This window comes from Ylistrum balloti, unplaced genomic scaffold (genome assembly GCF_031769215.1).
Source record: "Ylistrum balloti isolate Yb309-2 unplaced genomic scaffold, AGI_CSIRO_Ybal_v1 Utg369986, whole genome shotgun sequence".
NCBI classification, from domain to species: Eukaryota; Metazoa; Mollusca; class Bivalvia; order Pectinida; family Pectinidae; genus Ylistrum; species Ylistrum balloti.
The window spans coordinates 999,161-1,015,355 of NW_026782071.1; the positions used below are offsets into that span (position 1 = coordinate 999,161).

Consider the following 16,195-nt stretch of genomic DNA (forward strand, 5'->3'; position numbering starts at 1 on the left):
AACCATTTCATTTTTATTGAGGTGATAAAACTCAAAGCACTTCATTTGTCAAGTTACCGCGTGGAAACGATCTTATTACCGTGTGGTGTTTAAAAAAACAAAACAAAACAAAAACAAAACCTGAACCAACTCCTGCCCCCCACCCCACCCCCCCCCTACATCCCCCACCCTCTACATCCCTCCCCACATCCCCCACCCTCTACATCCCCCACTCTCTACATCCCCCCACATCCCCCACCCTCTACATCCCCCCCAAAGAAAAAAAAAAAAAAAAACACACTTATTTCTCGTATCTTAGTTTGATCGCATTCATAGGTTTGATACTTCCAGCTATATGGTATACCGGAAGCTATGATAGACGTATTGGCTAATGATTATCAAAAAAGAAAAATGTGATATTTCAACACCCACCCTCTACATCCCCCACATCCCCCACATCCCCCCCCCACATCCCCCACCCCTACACATCCCTCACCCTCTACACCCCCACCCTCTACATCCCCACCCTCTACACCCCCCACATCCCCCACCCTCTACATCACCAACACATCCTCCACCCTCTACACCCCCCCCACATCCCCCACCCTCTACATCCCCCCACATCCCCCCTCTACACCCCCCCACATCCCCCACCCTCTACATCCCCCACACATCCCCCACCCTCTTCACCCCCCCACATCCCCCACCCTCTACATTCCCCACACATCCCCCACCCTCTACATCCCCCACACATCCCCCACCCTCTACATCCCCCTACATCCCCCACCCTCTACATCCCCCCCACATCCCCCACCCTCTACATCCCCCCACATCCCCCACCCTCTACATCCCCCCACATCCCCCACCCTCTACATCCCCCCACATCCCCCACCCTTTACATCTCCCCACATCAACCACCGTCTATATCCCCCCACATCACCCACACTCTACATCCCCCCACATCCCCCACCACCCATATCCCCCACCCTCTACATCAACCACCCTCTACATCCCCCACCCTCTACATCCCCCCACATCCCCCACCCTCTACATCCCCACCCTCTGCACCCCCACCCTCTACATCCCCCACCCTCTCATCCCACCACATCCCCCACCCTCTTCATCCCCCACCCTCTACATCCCCCCACATCCCCCACCCTCTACATTCCCCCACATCCCCCGCCCTTTACATCCCTCCACATCCCCCACCCTCTACATCCCCCCACATCCCCCACCCTCTACACCCCCACATCCCCCAACCCCCACATCCCCCACCCTCTACATCCCCCCCACATCCCCCACCCTCTACATCCCCCCACATCCCAAACCCTCTACACCCCCCCACCCCCACATCCCCCACCCTCTACATCCCCCCAAAGAAAAAAAAACACACTTATTTCTCGTATCTTAGTTTGATCGCATTCATAGGTTTGATACTTCCAGCTATATGGTAGACCGGAAGCTATGATAGACGAAGATGGCTAATGATTATCAAAAAAGAAAAATGTGATATTCCAACACAGCGATAGAACAACAAGCACTTCCAATGGTGTTTAAATTTGTGTTCTGTAGTTCTGTAAAGCAAGATATATATATATATATATATTCACGTCGAATATTATCACGCCATTGCTGAAAGTATGAATTTACAAAATTCGTAGGAATTTTCAGTCTTGATATGACTGAAAATGTCTCTACATTAAAGAATATGTTGTTTCCATTAATGAACATCCGGTTCAAATATCTTCATACATCACGTATACCATGTATAAATGGTTTCGTTGTTAATGATTGTTTGTTTGTTTGTTTGTGTGTTCGTCTTCTATGTTTTCTGGGTCCATCGCTCTTGAGTACAAACTGGACTTTATCAACCTACTTACATTATATATCGCCCACGTGGAGAACAAAAGTAGCAATTTATATTGTTTATGAAAGATAAAAGATAAAAAGTTTACTGCGTGTTAAGAATAATGAGGAACACTTATAAGGAAACACAATTACAATGCAGAATGTTTATCTAATTATCTTCAAATATCGTTAGGGCACTAAAGGGAGAAGTAAAACCTTATCAATTATTTATTTTTTCTTTTTTTTCCTTGATCCTGATTTAAATCACCCAGTTCCTTTAAGAAAGTGGAGTACTGAAATCGACAATTAAAAAACATGTATTTCGCTGTAAAATGCGCACTTCATCTCCTAATTACTTAGATTTTGGCTTATACATGCTAATTGAATCACAAAATTTAATTAGTGATACAGCATTTTAGCGTTAGTCTATAAATACAAATGACGGTCACATTATATGCCACGTGAAGTCAATCTATCACGTGACAAGAAACGACGGGATAATAAACTAAAGCGCTAGATACAAAACTGGCTGAGTAAATTAGGACTCAAATTTATTGCTTGGCAACAACTTGTAACGGACGATTTAGATACACAGTGACGTTACTCGTGTCTTTAAAAAATCGATCGCCAAAGAATTATGCTCTTCCTTAAAGCCTTCTTCTCCAAGAAAAGGACAATACGCTTGATTTTTCCTCACCTTACAAATTACTGTCTAAGACATATTTCAGTATTTACATGAATCTTTTGTATACGTGTATGTATTTTGATTTCAACATCGAGATATATTGATAAAGCAGTGGCCTTGAATAACAGGAATAGAATTTCGAGAATTATTTGTCTTTCATTTTCCCCTAGACATTGCATCAGAAAGCATCCCATGTTTTTCATCAGCTTTCTGTAATGGAATCTACGTATACTGTATACATGCAACTGACAACTTAACTCAGTGACAAATGAGATGACGTCGTCAACCGTCAACTTTACTAAGAGTTAACCTGCTGTTTGTTTCTGCTATTAAGTTAACATGTATTTGTCTGGTTTGATCCACTACTCCGCTGCATCTCATAACTTTGTATTATACCTGTTCATGTTTGTTTACGATACCATTTCCCTTTAACGAAATAAAGATAAAAATCATAAAAAAAATATAACTACAAACACAACTTTCACTTTAGATTAAGTGTTAAATTAGTCAAATGACAACACATAGCGAGACAACTTCGTCCGAACATTTCCATGTTTTTTAATGTTGCCATCTTTGGTTACAAACACTGAATTATGTTACAAAAATGTTGGTTTACGAATAAACTACGTATTAAAGGTTTTCTACTGGAATGATTTAAAAATTGTGAGATATACTTAAATGATGATTATTATTGCTACTTAAGAATATCTCACATCGGTTCAACAAAACACATAAGATGGTTGTACAAGTAACATACAAATGAGTAGCAGCACATTTTAATTCAAACATTAGAGTTAGAAACATACAACAAAATCAACCAATAAAGCAAACTGTATCATACAGCTGTTCCGTCCTTCTAGGTCTCGTCAGTGATGCTACACCATACAGCTGTTCCGTCCTTCTAGTACTCGTCAGTGATGTTACATCATACAACCGTTCCGTCCTTCTAGGTCTCGTCAGTGATGCTACATCATACAGCTGTTCCGTCCTTCTAGGTCTCGTCAGTGATGCTACACCATACAGCTGTTCCGTCCTTCTAGTACTCGTCAGTGATGCTACATCATACAGCTATTTCGTTCTTGTAGGTCTCGTCAGTGATGCTACATCATACAGCTGTTTCGTCCTGGTAGGTCTCGTCAGTGATGCTACATCATACAGCTGTTTCGTCCTTGTAGGTCTCGTCAGTGATGCTACATCATACAGCTGTTCCGTCCTTCTAGGACTCGTCAGTGATGCTACACCATATAGCTGTTTCGTCCTTCTTAGACTCGCCAGTGATGCTACATCATACAGTTGTTTCCTCCTTCTAGGTCTCGTCAGTGATGCTACATCATACAGCTGTTTCGTCCTTGTAGGTATCGTCAGTGATGCTACATCATACAGCTGTTTCTTCCTTCTAGGACTCGTCAGTGATGCTACACCATATAGCTGTTTCGTCCTTCTAAGACTCGTCAGTGATGCTACACCATACAGCTGTTTCGTCCTTCTAGGACTCGTCAGTGATGCTACACCATATAGCTGTTTCGTCCTTCTAAGACTCGCCAGTGATGCTACATCATACAATTTTTTCCTCCTTCTAGGCCTCGTCAGTGATGATACATCATACAGCTTTTTCCTCCTTCTGGTGCTCGCCAGTGATGGTACATCATACAGCTGTTTCCTCCTTCTAGGTCTCGTCAGTGATGTTACATCATACAGCTGTCTCGTCAGTGATGCTACATCATACAGTTGTTTCGTCCTTGTAGGTTTCGTCAGTGATGCTACATCATACAGCTGTTTCGTCCTTGTAGGTCTCGTCAGTGATGCTACATCATACAGCTGTTTCGTCCTGGTAGGTCTCGTCAGTGATGCTACATCATACAGCTGTTTCGTCCTTGTAGGTCTCGTCAGTGATGCTACATCATACAGCTGTTTCGTCCTTCTAAGACTCGCCAGTGATGCTACATCATACAGTTTTTTCCTCCTTCTAGGTCTCGTCAGTGATGCTACATCATACAGCTGTTTCTTCCTTGTAGGTCTCGTCAGTGATGCTACATCATACAGCTGTTTCGTCCATGTAGGTCTCGTCAGTGATGCTACATCATACAGCTGTTTCTTCCTTCTAGGACTCGTCAGTGATGCTACACCATACAGCTGTTTCGTCCTTCTAGGACTCTTCTGTGATGGTACACCATACAGTCCTGTTTCAGTGATGTCAGCTTGTAGGTCTCGTCAGTGATGCTACATCATACAGCTGTTTCTTCCTTCTAGGACTCGTCAGTGATGCTACACCATATAGCTGTTTCGTCCTTCTAGGACTCGTCAGTGATGCTACACCATACAGCTGTTTCGTCCTTCTAGGACTCGTCAGTGATGCTACACCATATAGCTGTTTCGTCCTTCTAAGACTCGCCAGTGATGCTACATCATTCAGTTTTTTCCTCCTTCTAGGCCTCGTCAGTGATGATACATCATACAGCTTTTTCCTCCTTCTGGTGCTCGTCAGTGATGCTACATCATTCAGCTGTGTCGTCATTCTAGGCCTCGTCAGTGATGCTACATCATACAGCTGTTTCCTCCTTCTAAGACTCGTCAGTGATGCTACATCATACAGCTGTTTCGTCCTTGTAGGTTTCGTCAGTGATGCTACATCATACAACTGTTTCGTCCTTCTAGGTCTCATCAGTGATGCTACATCATACAGCTGTTTCCTCTTTCTAGGTCTCGTCAGTGATGCTACATCATACAGCTGTTTCCTCCTTCTAAGTCTCGTCAGTGATGCTACATCATACAGCTGTTTCCTCCTTCTAGGTCTCGTCAGTGATGTTACATCATACAGCTGTTTCCTCCTTGTAGGTCTCGTCAGTGATGCTACATCATACAGCTTTTTCCTCCTTCTGGTGCTCGTCAGTGATGCTACATCATTCAGCTGTGTCGTCATTCTAGGCCTCGTCAGTGATGCTACATCATACAGCTGTTTCCTCTTTCTAGGTCTCGTCAGTGATGCTACATCATACAGCTGTTTCTTCCTTCTAGGACTTGTCAGTGATGCTACATCATACAGCTGTTTCGTCCATGTAGGTCTCGTCAGTGATGCTACATCATACAGCTGTTTCTTTCTTGTAGGTCTCGTCAGAGATGCTACATCATACAGCTGTTTCGTCCTTCTAGGACTCGTCAGTGATGCTACACCATACAGCAGTTTCGTCCGTCTAAGACTCGCCTGTGATGCTACATCATACAGCTGTTTCCTCCTTCTGGTGCTCGTCAGTGATGCTACACCATACAGCTGTTTCGTCCTTCTAGGACTCTTCTGTGATGGTACACCATACAGCTGTTTCGTCCTTGTAGGTCTCGTCAGTGATGCTACATCATACAGCTGTTTCGTCCTTCTAGGTCTCGTCAGTGATGGTACACCATACAGCTGTTTCGTCCTTGTAGGTCTCGTCAGTGATGCTACATCATACAGCTGTTTCGTCCTTCTAGGACTCGTCAGTGATGCTAAGGATCTAAATTTCGAAGCCAAGGAGGCGGATGAAATCCAAAGTGATCGAAACAAACTCAAAATCTAGATGGGATGGTGCACTAACCCAATAATTCACTAAATTTATAAATTTTCAAACATTTATATATATGTGATAATTGAAGAGCAATGCCAGTGAGAATATATTTTTATCTACTGAAGAACACGCGCTTTCGTATATCGGTGACCTCCTTTTTATACTGTTGCCTTCGTCCGATCGATTCACACGTCAGAACGTTCGTGTTGTATCATCAAACATTTCCACAAAGATGCAAATCACAAAATGTATTACGTAAAGCGATGATATTTCTCTAATAAGACTTTATATATTTACGTAGAACATGTCCATTAATTTAAATCACATATGATCTACATTATTCCTATTTTACAATATGTTTGTAACTGCCATGTTCCGATGTAGAAAGATTACGCGCGGATACCGTTAGGCAGAAATTGTCTTTTAAAAGCCTGTGGTTAATTGTATTTTGTGAGAATAGCTCCAGAAGTGTTCCATGATTTATTGTTCGTACAAATTCCCCCCAGATTTATCTGAAAGCTTTCTCTACATAGTCTCTTACTGTAGCGACGCTCTCAATGATCTAAACATCACGCTGACTCGTCTAGCTGTGATGGCGGTGTCGGCTTAAAAACCAGGTTCCGCAAAGCGTGATCGCTTTTTGTCATCATGATATCATGATCTGATATTGGTTCTAATTTTAGATTTTAGAAACTTGTTTGTATCACTGTGCGGCTTCGTTATTAAAAAGTCCTTTCTTTGAGGACATGGCATTACTAAAATTGGTAAAATAGCAGGAGACACTTGCCGGAATATATAGACTTATTCTCCTTTTAACTTTCAAATGGTCGTCTTGTTATTTTTTGCTATTATTAATTTGTTATTTTCATGAAGTTGGAAATAAGTTTATCATTATCAGTTTTATAGGCATTGCAGCCAAAGAGGATTTTCATTTAGAAAACGGAAACGAGTTAAAATATTTCTTTTCGTTTTTTGAATTAGAAAATTCCTGCAAGACTAAGATGTCCGCACTCCCATGCAAATTCGTTAATCATACTTTACAAAAAAATTAATGCTTACCTTGACCTTGCAAATTTGAAATGCGGCCTTGTCCAATGGTGATATAGATGTGGTCCGTGGCGTGACATAATTGATGACGATAGCGTTACATGTCACACTCCTAAATATGACGTGGATACAGTATTGACTAATGGTGTTGTCATAAGAGCGATATAAATATTTTACAAATGGAGTTTCTGGTCGTGTAACAAGTTATTTTAAGATGCCATCAATATGTTAGCTGATAAGATGAGAGAAACATTACATCACTTCGGCTGTAACTTCAATATCCAATATTACGTTAATTTTCAATTTTTTGTAAAATTAATCTTTTCAGACTATTTGTTATCACGTGACTTGTTCTCTCGTAGCTTTCTCGTGGTATTACATTGCAGATGGATGTTTGTAATGAAGGAACACGAAGCGAAAAAGGCTCCAATCATTACACCTCATCCTTCATAGTTCGGGATTTAAGTAGCAGGAAGTGCTAATGAATCGATAATCTAACACACCAGTCTGATTAAACAGTTCTTGTCGTTAATGACTAGATTGGGAATTCAGAAACATTAACAGCAGAAAAAATATCATCGAATGTTCATTTCCAGAAATGTATATTCATATCCGGTATCTGACAATGAAATGTTTATTCATATTCGGTACCTGACAATGAAATGTTTATTCATATCCGGTACCTGACAAAGAATGTATATTCATATCCGCTACCTGACAAAGAATGTATATTCATATCCGGTACCTGACAAAGAAATGTATATTCATATCCGGTACCTGACAAAGAATGTATATTCATATCCGCTACCTGACAAAGAATGTATATTCATATCCGGTACCTAACAAAGAATGTATGTTCATATCCGGTACCTGACAAAGAAATGAATGTTTATATTCGGTACCTGACAAAGAAATGCATGTTCATATTCAGGTAAAAATTACATGTTGGACATGTTACAGAAAGCATCGTTAAAAAGGTACGAAATAATGTACACATATCCTAATTGACTTGTATATCTATCAATTCCTTATTGTAAGATAATCGACAAATATAAGTAACCAAGTTTGCTCACAAAAATGTCATTTTACCTGATTTGACCCATCAAAGCCTAGCAGGCTTATTTTCATTGGGGGCATTGATTAGAATTTAGAAATACAAATTTAATTTGAATTGTAAACTTGAAATTAATCTGATTTTCTAGATAAGGTTTCAAAGTTTTGTCTTCATGATAGTGTTTGAGCAGTGGGCTGGTATTAGAAACAGGGAATGGGGAGTGTTGTTAAAGTTATGTACATTTGTATTCAAATCCTTGTTTTGAGGTTTGCATGAAGTGTTTTAGGGCTTTTCACCAACTGGTGAAAAGACCCATTGTTTTTGTTATGTTTCTTATTATTCTTATTATTATTTTTCTTCCGAACTTTGTGGGTTCGTAATCTTTTAAACTGTAAAAGCTAGACATACTGTCTATTCACCTATTTGTAGATACGTATATGAAGTTGTCGATGCCGATTTTTTAAGTAGGTCAAAAATCCAATATGGCCGCCATGACGTCATAAGTTAAAAACTTAAAAATGGCTCGAAAACCATTGATTGTACAGAGTTTGTGCAATAATATTATTTGTAGAGAATTTTCATATCTAAGGTTTTGTCAGCCATATTAATGCAAAATGTGTCAAATAAAAAGCTCGCTGTGGGGTAAAGTTTTCAAAATTTAACAATTTTTTTTCTGTTTTTTCAATTTTGAATTTTCTTGAAATTTTCTTCTTCAGATCGATGCAGAACATCCTTCCGATGAATTTAATGTTTTGTTTTTCGGTAGATTGTCGCCAAAGAAGTGAAAAGCCCGCAAAATTGTTAGCAACAATTTCTAGTTTTACTTGTCTTTTGAATGTAAGTTTATTATTTTCACGTTGGGCACTCCCGGGTAGATTATTCCAGTCTTCGGTCGCACCTTAGTATAAACTATGTAATTCTGATTCCTTAAAACGTTTGATGTCAAAACTCATTACACTTGATCTTGTTTTCTCATTGTTTTCACTGCGTTTAAAAGATGCTTCAATAAGTAGGGTATTTATCGTATATAATGTTGAAAACAAAAAAGCATAACTTAAGTGACATTGGATGAGTGCTGAACAAAGTGGGGTTTTCTCGCTTTTAGACACGGTCACTATTCCTATACATAAAGCTATCAGCCTCTGGTTTACTATTTGAATAATACCTTTAACAGTTTTAACAGTTAATCCACATAATTACCCATATAATAAAAAGTACTAAAAGATATTTTACTTCTGGCTTTTGTTTCAAATTCATGATTACATCACAAGGATCCATCACGAATACTTCTTAATTTCCTTCTGGGCCCGGAAAAGATACACTCTCTTTTGACCAAGTGAAAGGATATTTTATTATCTATATGTCAGTCTTGGTAAGATTTAAATTTTTATAGCATCTGAATAATTACAACAGCATGTGTGAAAATAGTGTTTTACTATCATCTGGATATAGTTTACATCCAGAGCCGATACAAGGCTGCATGACGTTGAAATAAATAAGAAACAACAGAGGTCCCAATAAACTACCTTGGCGAACCCCACTATGAATGATTTTAGTGTCAGAAATTGCTCCGTTAATATTGACAATCTGCGAACCCCACATTAAGTGTCAGAATTTGTTCCGTTAATATTGACTGCGATATCAAAATATCTTTTAAAACCTGTTTCCGTGAACTAACCCTTTGCTGCTTGAGACCATATCTGATCAACCATATGATTAAGACAAGAGTCTGTAGAAAAGGAGGTTACCGATCCTGATTGAAATTCGCATGATAAATTATTTAATTTAAAAAGTTTCTAGTTGTATGTATACGGACTTTCCCTGGATTTTGGACACTAGACTTAAAATACTGACTGATCGGTAGGTCACCGCCTTCAATAAGTCATGTTTTAAAGTGGTTTAATTTTTGCTTGTTTCATGTACTCAGGAACCATGACCTACGATATAGATCTGTTTATAAAGTAAGTCATTGGCATTTGTATACATCCCTTTGTAAGTGTGTATATCTCCAGCTAATTTAGATGATTCAGTGAAGAACTGATTAAAATGATCATATATGCATTGCCCTTCAAGAAAATTCTCTACGTAAATTTCAGAACAGTGTTAATATTAGATTTCTTTTCATTTCGATACCCAAGACTTTTGAAATGTCGTCCAAGACTTTTCGGATTGTTCTTATTTTCAAAATTAAATCTCGTTTAGCCGTTTTAATTTCTCTTTGTATCAAGTTCATAAATTTGCAACAATTAATATGACTTGCAGGATTTCCATTTTTGCAAAATTTGTCTATCTTTGATATTTTGTAGAATGCTTGGTGTTATCCGAGGCTGTGTTGTCTGCTCAATTCTGATGTCCTAGAGCTGTATTATCGAAAACATTTCTGAATATATCCTGAAACACAGACTATAATTCGTTAATGTCTTTTGCGAAGAAGAAAAGTTCCCATGATGTTTCGGATAGTTTTGAAATGATGACCTCCTTACTGTAGTCTTAGTCGACCCTATTTTTACATTATTATGCTGGCTGGCTTTTAACTGGTTCCAATTGACTTTCTGGTGTATTACTTTAGACAATGGTCCCTAACACCAAGTGGTGTGACTCCTGATGGACTGATATTTTCTTCAGTGTTACATAGAGTACAAGCCATTTGGAAATACCTAGTATGACGTGTAGGTAATGAGATGGTCTGCTCCAGATTGAACCATTTCAAAAGGTCACTATGTTATTTACCCAAAACACTTTTATGGTCGAGGCAACAAATACCTGCTCTCAAAGTCTGATCTTAAATTATGTAAGTATTCCTCAAAACATTTAATAAACTCGGATTGCATAGGTGGCCGGTAACAAGTTGAAAAATTATGTTGACGTCCAGCTGATTGAATGCGAGATCCTCACTAATGTAGGAGCAGACATCGCCTCCGGACCGATTCCTATCTCTGGACGCTGAAATACCGTTCTACAGTAATCTCTCAGTGTGTAATACAGTCATCTAACGTGGATTATGTGATAAATATTACCTCAGCTTTACAATAATTTGCTAAAATAAGAAGTTCGTGGCTTTCTGGTAATAAAGAGCGGGCATTCGTGTTCCGGAAATGAAGGCCTTTCTGTTTGAGACAATAAAATTCATCATTGAAATATTGATTTTGTTCTGCTTTTGTAGATAAACGTTCTACTGATGCTCGGGAACCATGTTTACATACCAATTCTTGCTCGGGAGAATTCCTTGCCCACGATGAACCTCTGACCTTGAAACATATTCTCCCGATGTGTTAGTATCCTGATTGGTTTCGGCTTCAGTCCAACACTTTTCTCTTCCTCGCTCTCTGCAATAGTCACAAGTGATTCAATGCTTCCTAAATATCTCACGGTGCCCAAGACTTTTCATATTTGTTTTGAAATGATCACTTCACTTCTGGTGTTCCTACTAACATCAGTGAAAATTTTGTCACAATTTTCTTTTGCGAATATTTAAATCTGAATACTATGGATACCTTGATACTTTTTCATCTCGTACAGTGCAAGAACACATAAAGTCTTATCCTTGGTGAGATAGAACACTCTTTAATTTCCACAAGCATCTCATACATGTGTTCTGCATCGTTTCCACTAGAGCATTTTTTTGCTTCGGTGTCCGTGAGTACATCTTTACATAACATGCATTGCCATTGGTGAATAGCGAGTTGAATTCCACGATGTAACCCTGACTGTCATCTTACATGGCAGCTTGGTTAGGACCCTTTCTGGGTGATTTCTATAAAACCTGTTGCTAGGAGGTATTTAACGTTGATTCCTTATTTCGTTGCCACGGCTACTGCCGACATTTTGTTTTGTCTTCTGTGAGGACAATTCCTCAAAACCCGTGTAAAGTGAAGAAAGTTGACTTGAAACTTGTTTAAGTTGATTGAACGTTGTGTTGTGCTAGGTGAACGTCAGCTTTAACATTCCCGTAGTCGGCTCTTTGCTAAAAGCGTCTAAATTCTATCTTTAACCGGACCGAAAATATTTCGATTGTTCCACTGCAAAGCACGAAACTTACCAATGCTCATTCATACTCGAATTAGATAGTGAAATGTACATTTATATCTGGTTCAATATACCAGGTTCCTAATGACACGATATTGTAAAACTCCCTTCAACATCAAGTTAGATTCGCATATAGAAAATCTATTTTTGTTCAATTTTGATTTTTTTTGTCGCCTACATAGGTTTCAAAATATAAGCTCAAGCATCATTGACGAATCCCAGAAGGACGAAACAGCTGTATAATGCTGTTTTATTCATCAACTGTCTCTACTTTGTTTAAATTTGAACAGAAATGTATTATTCACTTGTGTATCTTTTGTACCGTCTACTGAACAGTATCTGTCAAAGTTAATATATTTTGTGACGGTATTATTATACTTTATACACAAGCTAAACCACTAACATCCATATTTGGTGTTCCAGGCCATAACGGTCCTAATTACATGTCTGTGTACGGTTACGTCATCACTCTGCTCTGTTCTCACCTGCTCCATGGCCATGTCTATCAAACATCGTTGATATCGATATTGACGTATCATTCTGAGTTGTAAATGTACAACATACAGAGCTGGGTATTGATGATTTTATCATCAGTGTAATCAGCTTATGTTACAACTAAAACAGAAGTTTGCAATGATAAATGGTATGAAATCGATCGTGACACGCGCTACCGCCATGATAGGTCACAACAATGGTGTCGATGTGTTTCAGAAAGTCACAAATACCAGTTCGAAGCTTCAGTTATGGTGAGAACCATAGGGGAAAAAAGGACAAATTCAGTATGGAAATGTTCTAAAAGAAATCTGGGGGATCTGTTGTCCACTATGTATGTCTAGATTGCAAGAAACGCTTTCTGGGCGGACGGACAAGGTGATTACGAATTTACAACAGTATTAACAAACAGACGCATCCTTAAAATCAACAAAGTCTATTCTCCAATATCATTTAATGCAAGGTTCCGATACTTGCGAAAAGCAATTCGCCATTTATTGCCATCAACGTCGTCCCACCGGCGTCTGAGGAAGTCCGGCTACAACATCTGCTATCGAAGAGGCACACGGTTACTTAAAAGCTTTGGCGTTTTGACGGACCGCACTCGCAGCCATTTTACATTTCATTGAATCCGAGGAACATCTGGAAATGCTGCAATTTCACTGTCTATGTCGAACGATTTACTAATTGTGTAAAGTAACGAACGGTACTGTTGGTTTTAACATCCACAAATGAAAGATTAATGCCACGAAATTGTGTAAACTGTTGAGGAACAAAAGCATCCCTAATTATAACGGTAATTCAATTTCAAAAGATTAATGTATTTACAAGTAACAATGCTTGCTGTTGTAGTTCATCCCCCTACAAAAAAAAACATTTCAGAAACATCCTTGCATTGCATGCGAGTGCGTTGAAATAAATGGCTTAACGAAAATGGAGGTTTCTTTTCCGAAACAAAGTTGCTTAATGAGGCTAAATCATTTTTTTTATCTACATTTACCAAGGGAATGTAGATTTATTATACACCTGGAGAGATCTACCTTAAACTCATATCAATTAGGGATTCAGACTACGAGTGTTATTCTTTAACACGAACGAACGGGAGTTGTGATGCGACAATACAAATATCTGCATCTGGGATTTATCGTAGACATATTATGTATAGGAAACATCACTCGAAGGTCACTTGTAGGAAATGGCGTCTTCTCTCAGACGTTTTACGAGTTCTTCATTTTCCGTATCACCGGAAGCAAGATAGGGAAAATATATAACACATTTAAAGTGTAGCCCGAGGACCGGCCATTACTTTTAGAAGGTGCTTATAAGTCAATAGGACACAGAAGAACTATAGCTTTGTGTAATCATATAAACTCTATTTAATCTACAAAAAATTGTGAAACAAGCTTTGAGCTTCAAAAACTTTTGTTAGCCTGGATGGACGCGCGTGAGGGGTTTTACTTTGGGAGGAAAGCGGCGTACTTGAGGAAACCCCACGTGGTGGGGCATGTGCCTCCATACCTTTTCACGTTCGTTTCAGGAATCCAACCCTGGGCGCCTAGGTGAAGGACGAGTACGAGGTACCCGACTGATTGAAGATGATAACGTTTTTTCCCCTTTAATTTCAATTTTTATTTTTTATTCTTTTTTAATTTGATTTTTCTAAAAAAAATCAAACTTGTCAATTTGTAATTAAATTTAATTTTGTATTTTCTTGAAATTGTTTTTGTGTTGAAAGAAAGTACAATAATTTCGGTAAAATCAGTCTCGCAATTAGTTAGTCACCATTTCTATTACTCCCGTTTGTATCATTAACAAGTATTAAACCTGATTATTTGATCCCCTACTATGGCTTAATGCCATACTGCAGAGATATTTTAGTATTGAAACATTTTGTTTATTATTTCAAAGCATTCAGCAGAAATTTTAATGAAATTCATTTCCAAATAATTAAAGTTGCAACGTGTGAAAGCAATCACCATCTAATATCGTATATCGACAAGTTTTTCTCCGTCAAGAAATGCTTAAGGGGAGGTAACTCTTACAGGTTTTTATTCAGTATGACGAAGCTTAGTTGTAACACAGTCTCTGTTTATGGGTTTAAATTTTCGGAAAATATTGATATTGATCATGAGCACTTTATGCAACTCGTCATTCTCACCTAATCTTCAGTATTGTTTCATATATTAACCTAATGGTTTATAAAGATATATTGATAAAATGAAGTGATAAACGTGTGTGGAGAGTGTTCTTGTCGAACAACATGTTTACAATGGTATTCATGTGTCTTTGTCTACAAATGGGAATAAAAATAAATAAATAGATAAATAAATATTAATCTATCATTTAAATGTTTTATCTGAAACGTTAGTTAAAAAAACCTTCTGTGTTCAGTGTAACTGGATTACTACAAGGCACCCCTAATCACATTGTCTGTCTACATAGTTTACATAAATATAATCACCCTCCTTTATCATCACCTGCTCCATGGCCGCACCTGTCAGACATACAGTCTCTTGTGTTACCAATAATCCGAATTACCTCGTGTCGAATGTGTAGGTCGGGGTGTCTATTACATAAAAAAAATTTGTCTAGAACCCTGTCAAAGCGAACGTAATCATTTTTGTTATCTTAGCATTAAAACGTGTTAGCATTCAATTCACCTATAAAGCAAGTTTTAGTTTGTTTTATATCGTTAGATGTCCAGGTAGGGTCACTTACGATCGGCCTCTCGGTAGGTGCGTGTCATTTTTGGGAGACTGATATATTTGATCTGTAGCCGACATTATAGTTGTACCTCACTGAAATATACTGCCAAAATTTTGTTGACGTTATTTGAACAGTGAAGATTTACAAGAAATGGTGTGTTCAATATTACATGTTCTAAGCATGTCAGTAACACACATATTTCCAAAGCCAAATATTTGATGACAATTAGCTGGAGAGTGAATTATATAAATAGGAACAGTTAATAGGTAGATGATAAGTAGATGAAGCAGAAGACGCTTACTCTTCCGCAACATCTGGTCTTTTTATCCCTGTTTTGTTTCAGGCGTCTCCGTGTAAATCTTTCGTTTGTGCATATTTTGCCCTAGTTTGATTGATTTGAGTTCGGATTATAATTATGTTGATTTGTGCTTTGTTGTTTAATTAGTAAAATAAATGATGATGGAAGACAATTCTAAAGCGAATAGTGACCCTAGAATTAATCTAGAATAATACACGTATATGTCAAACAGTCAGTAAACTACACCAAACTGTAAAAATAACTATCATGAATATTCGTATTTCATATCACCTGCGACAAACTGTGTTGGATTGAAGGTTCAATTACATTTCCATAGTAAAAAGAAAATAGCATGTGTCTATTTTATGTATGTTAAGCATGTATTCTCGATGTACTTTTCGTTTGCCTAGGAACAGAATCTCGGAAACTGTTTCCGTTATCGTATTGATTGTGTAAAATGCCATTAAATCCTGTATGTCTTGGTACCTTTGCCGTACTTGCCACGAAGGGAAGTAACTCTG

The 16,195-nt window shown here is 38.4% G+C and overlaps 1 protein-coding gene across 1 annotated transcript; it reads left to right on the forward strand.

Annotated features, from left to right (window-relative positions):
- Positions 1 to 756: 756 nt before the first annotated feature.
- LOC132547866 (uncharacterized) lies at positions 757 to 1,395 on the forward strand (the record flags this gene model as incomplete). The annotated part of the gene is made up of 1 exon (XM_060211670.1): positions 757 to 1,395. A coding segment is annotated over one exon (639 nt), but the record flags the coding sequence as incomplete, so codon positions are not given.
- Between the last annotated feature and the right edge of the window lie 14,800 nt (positions 1,396 to 16,195).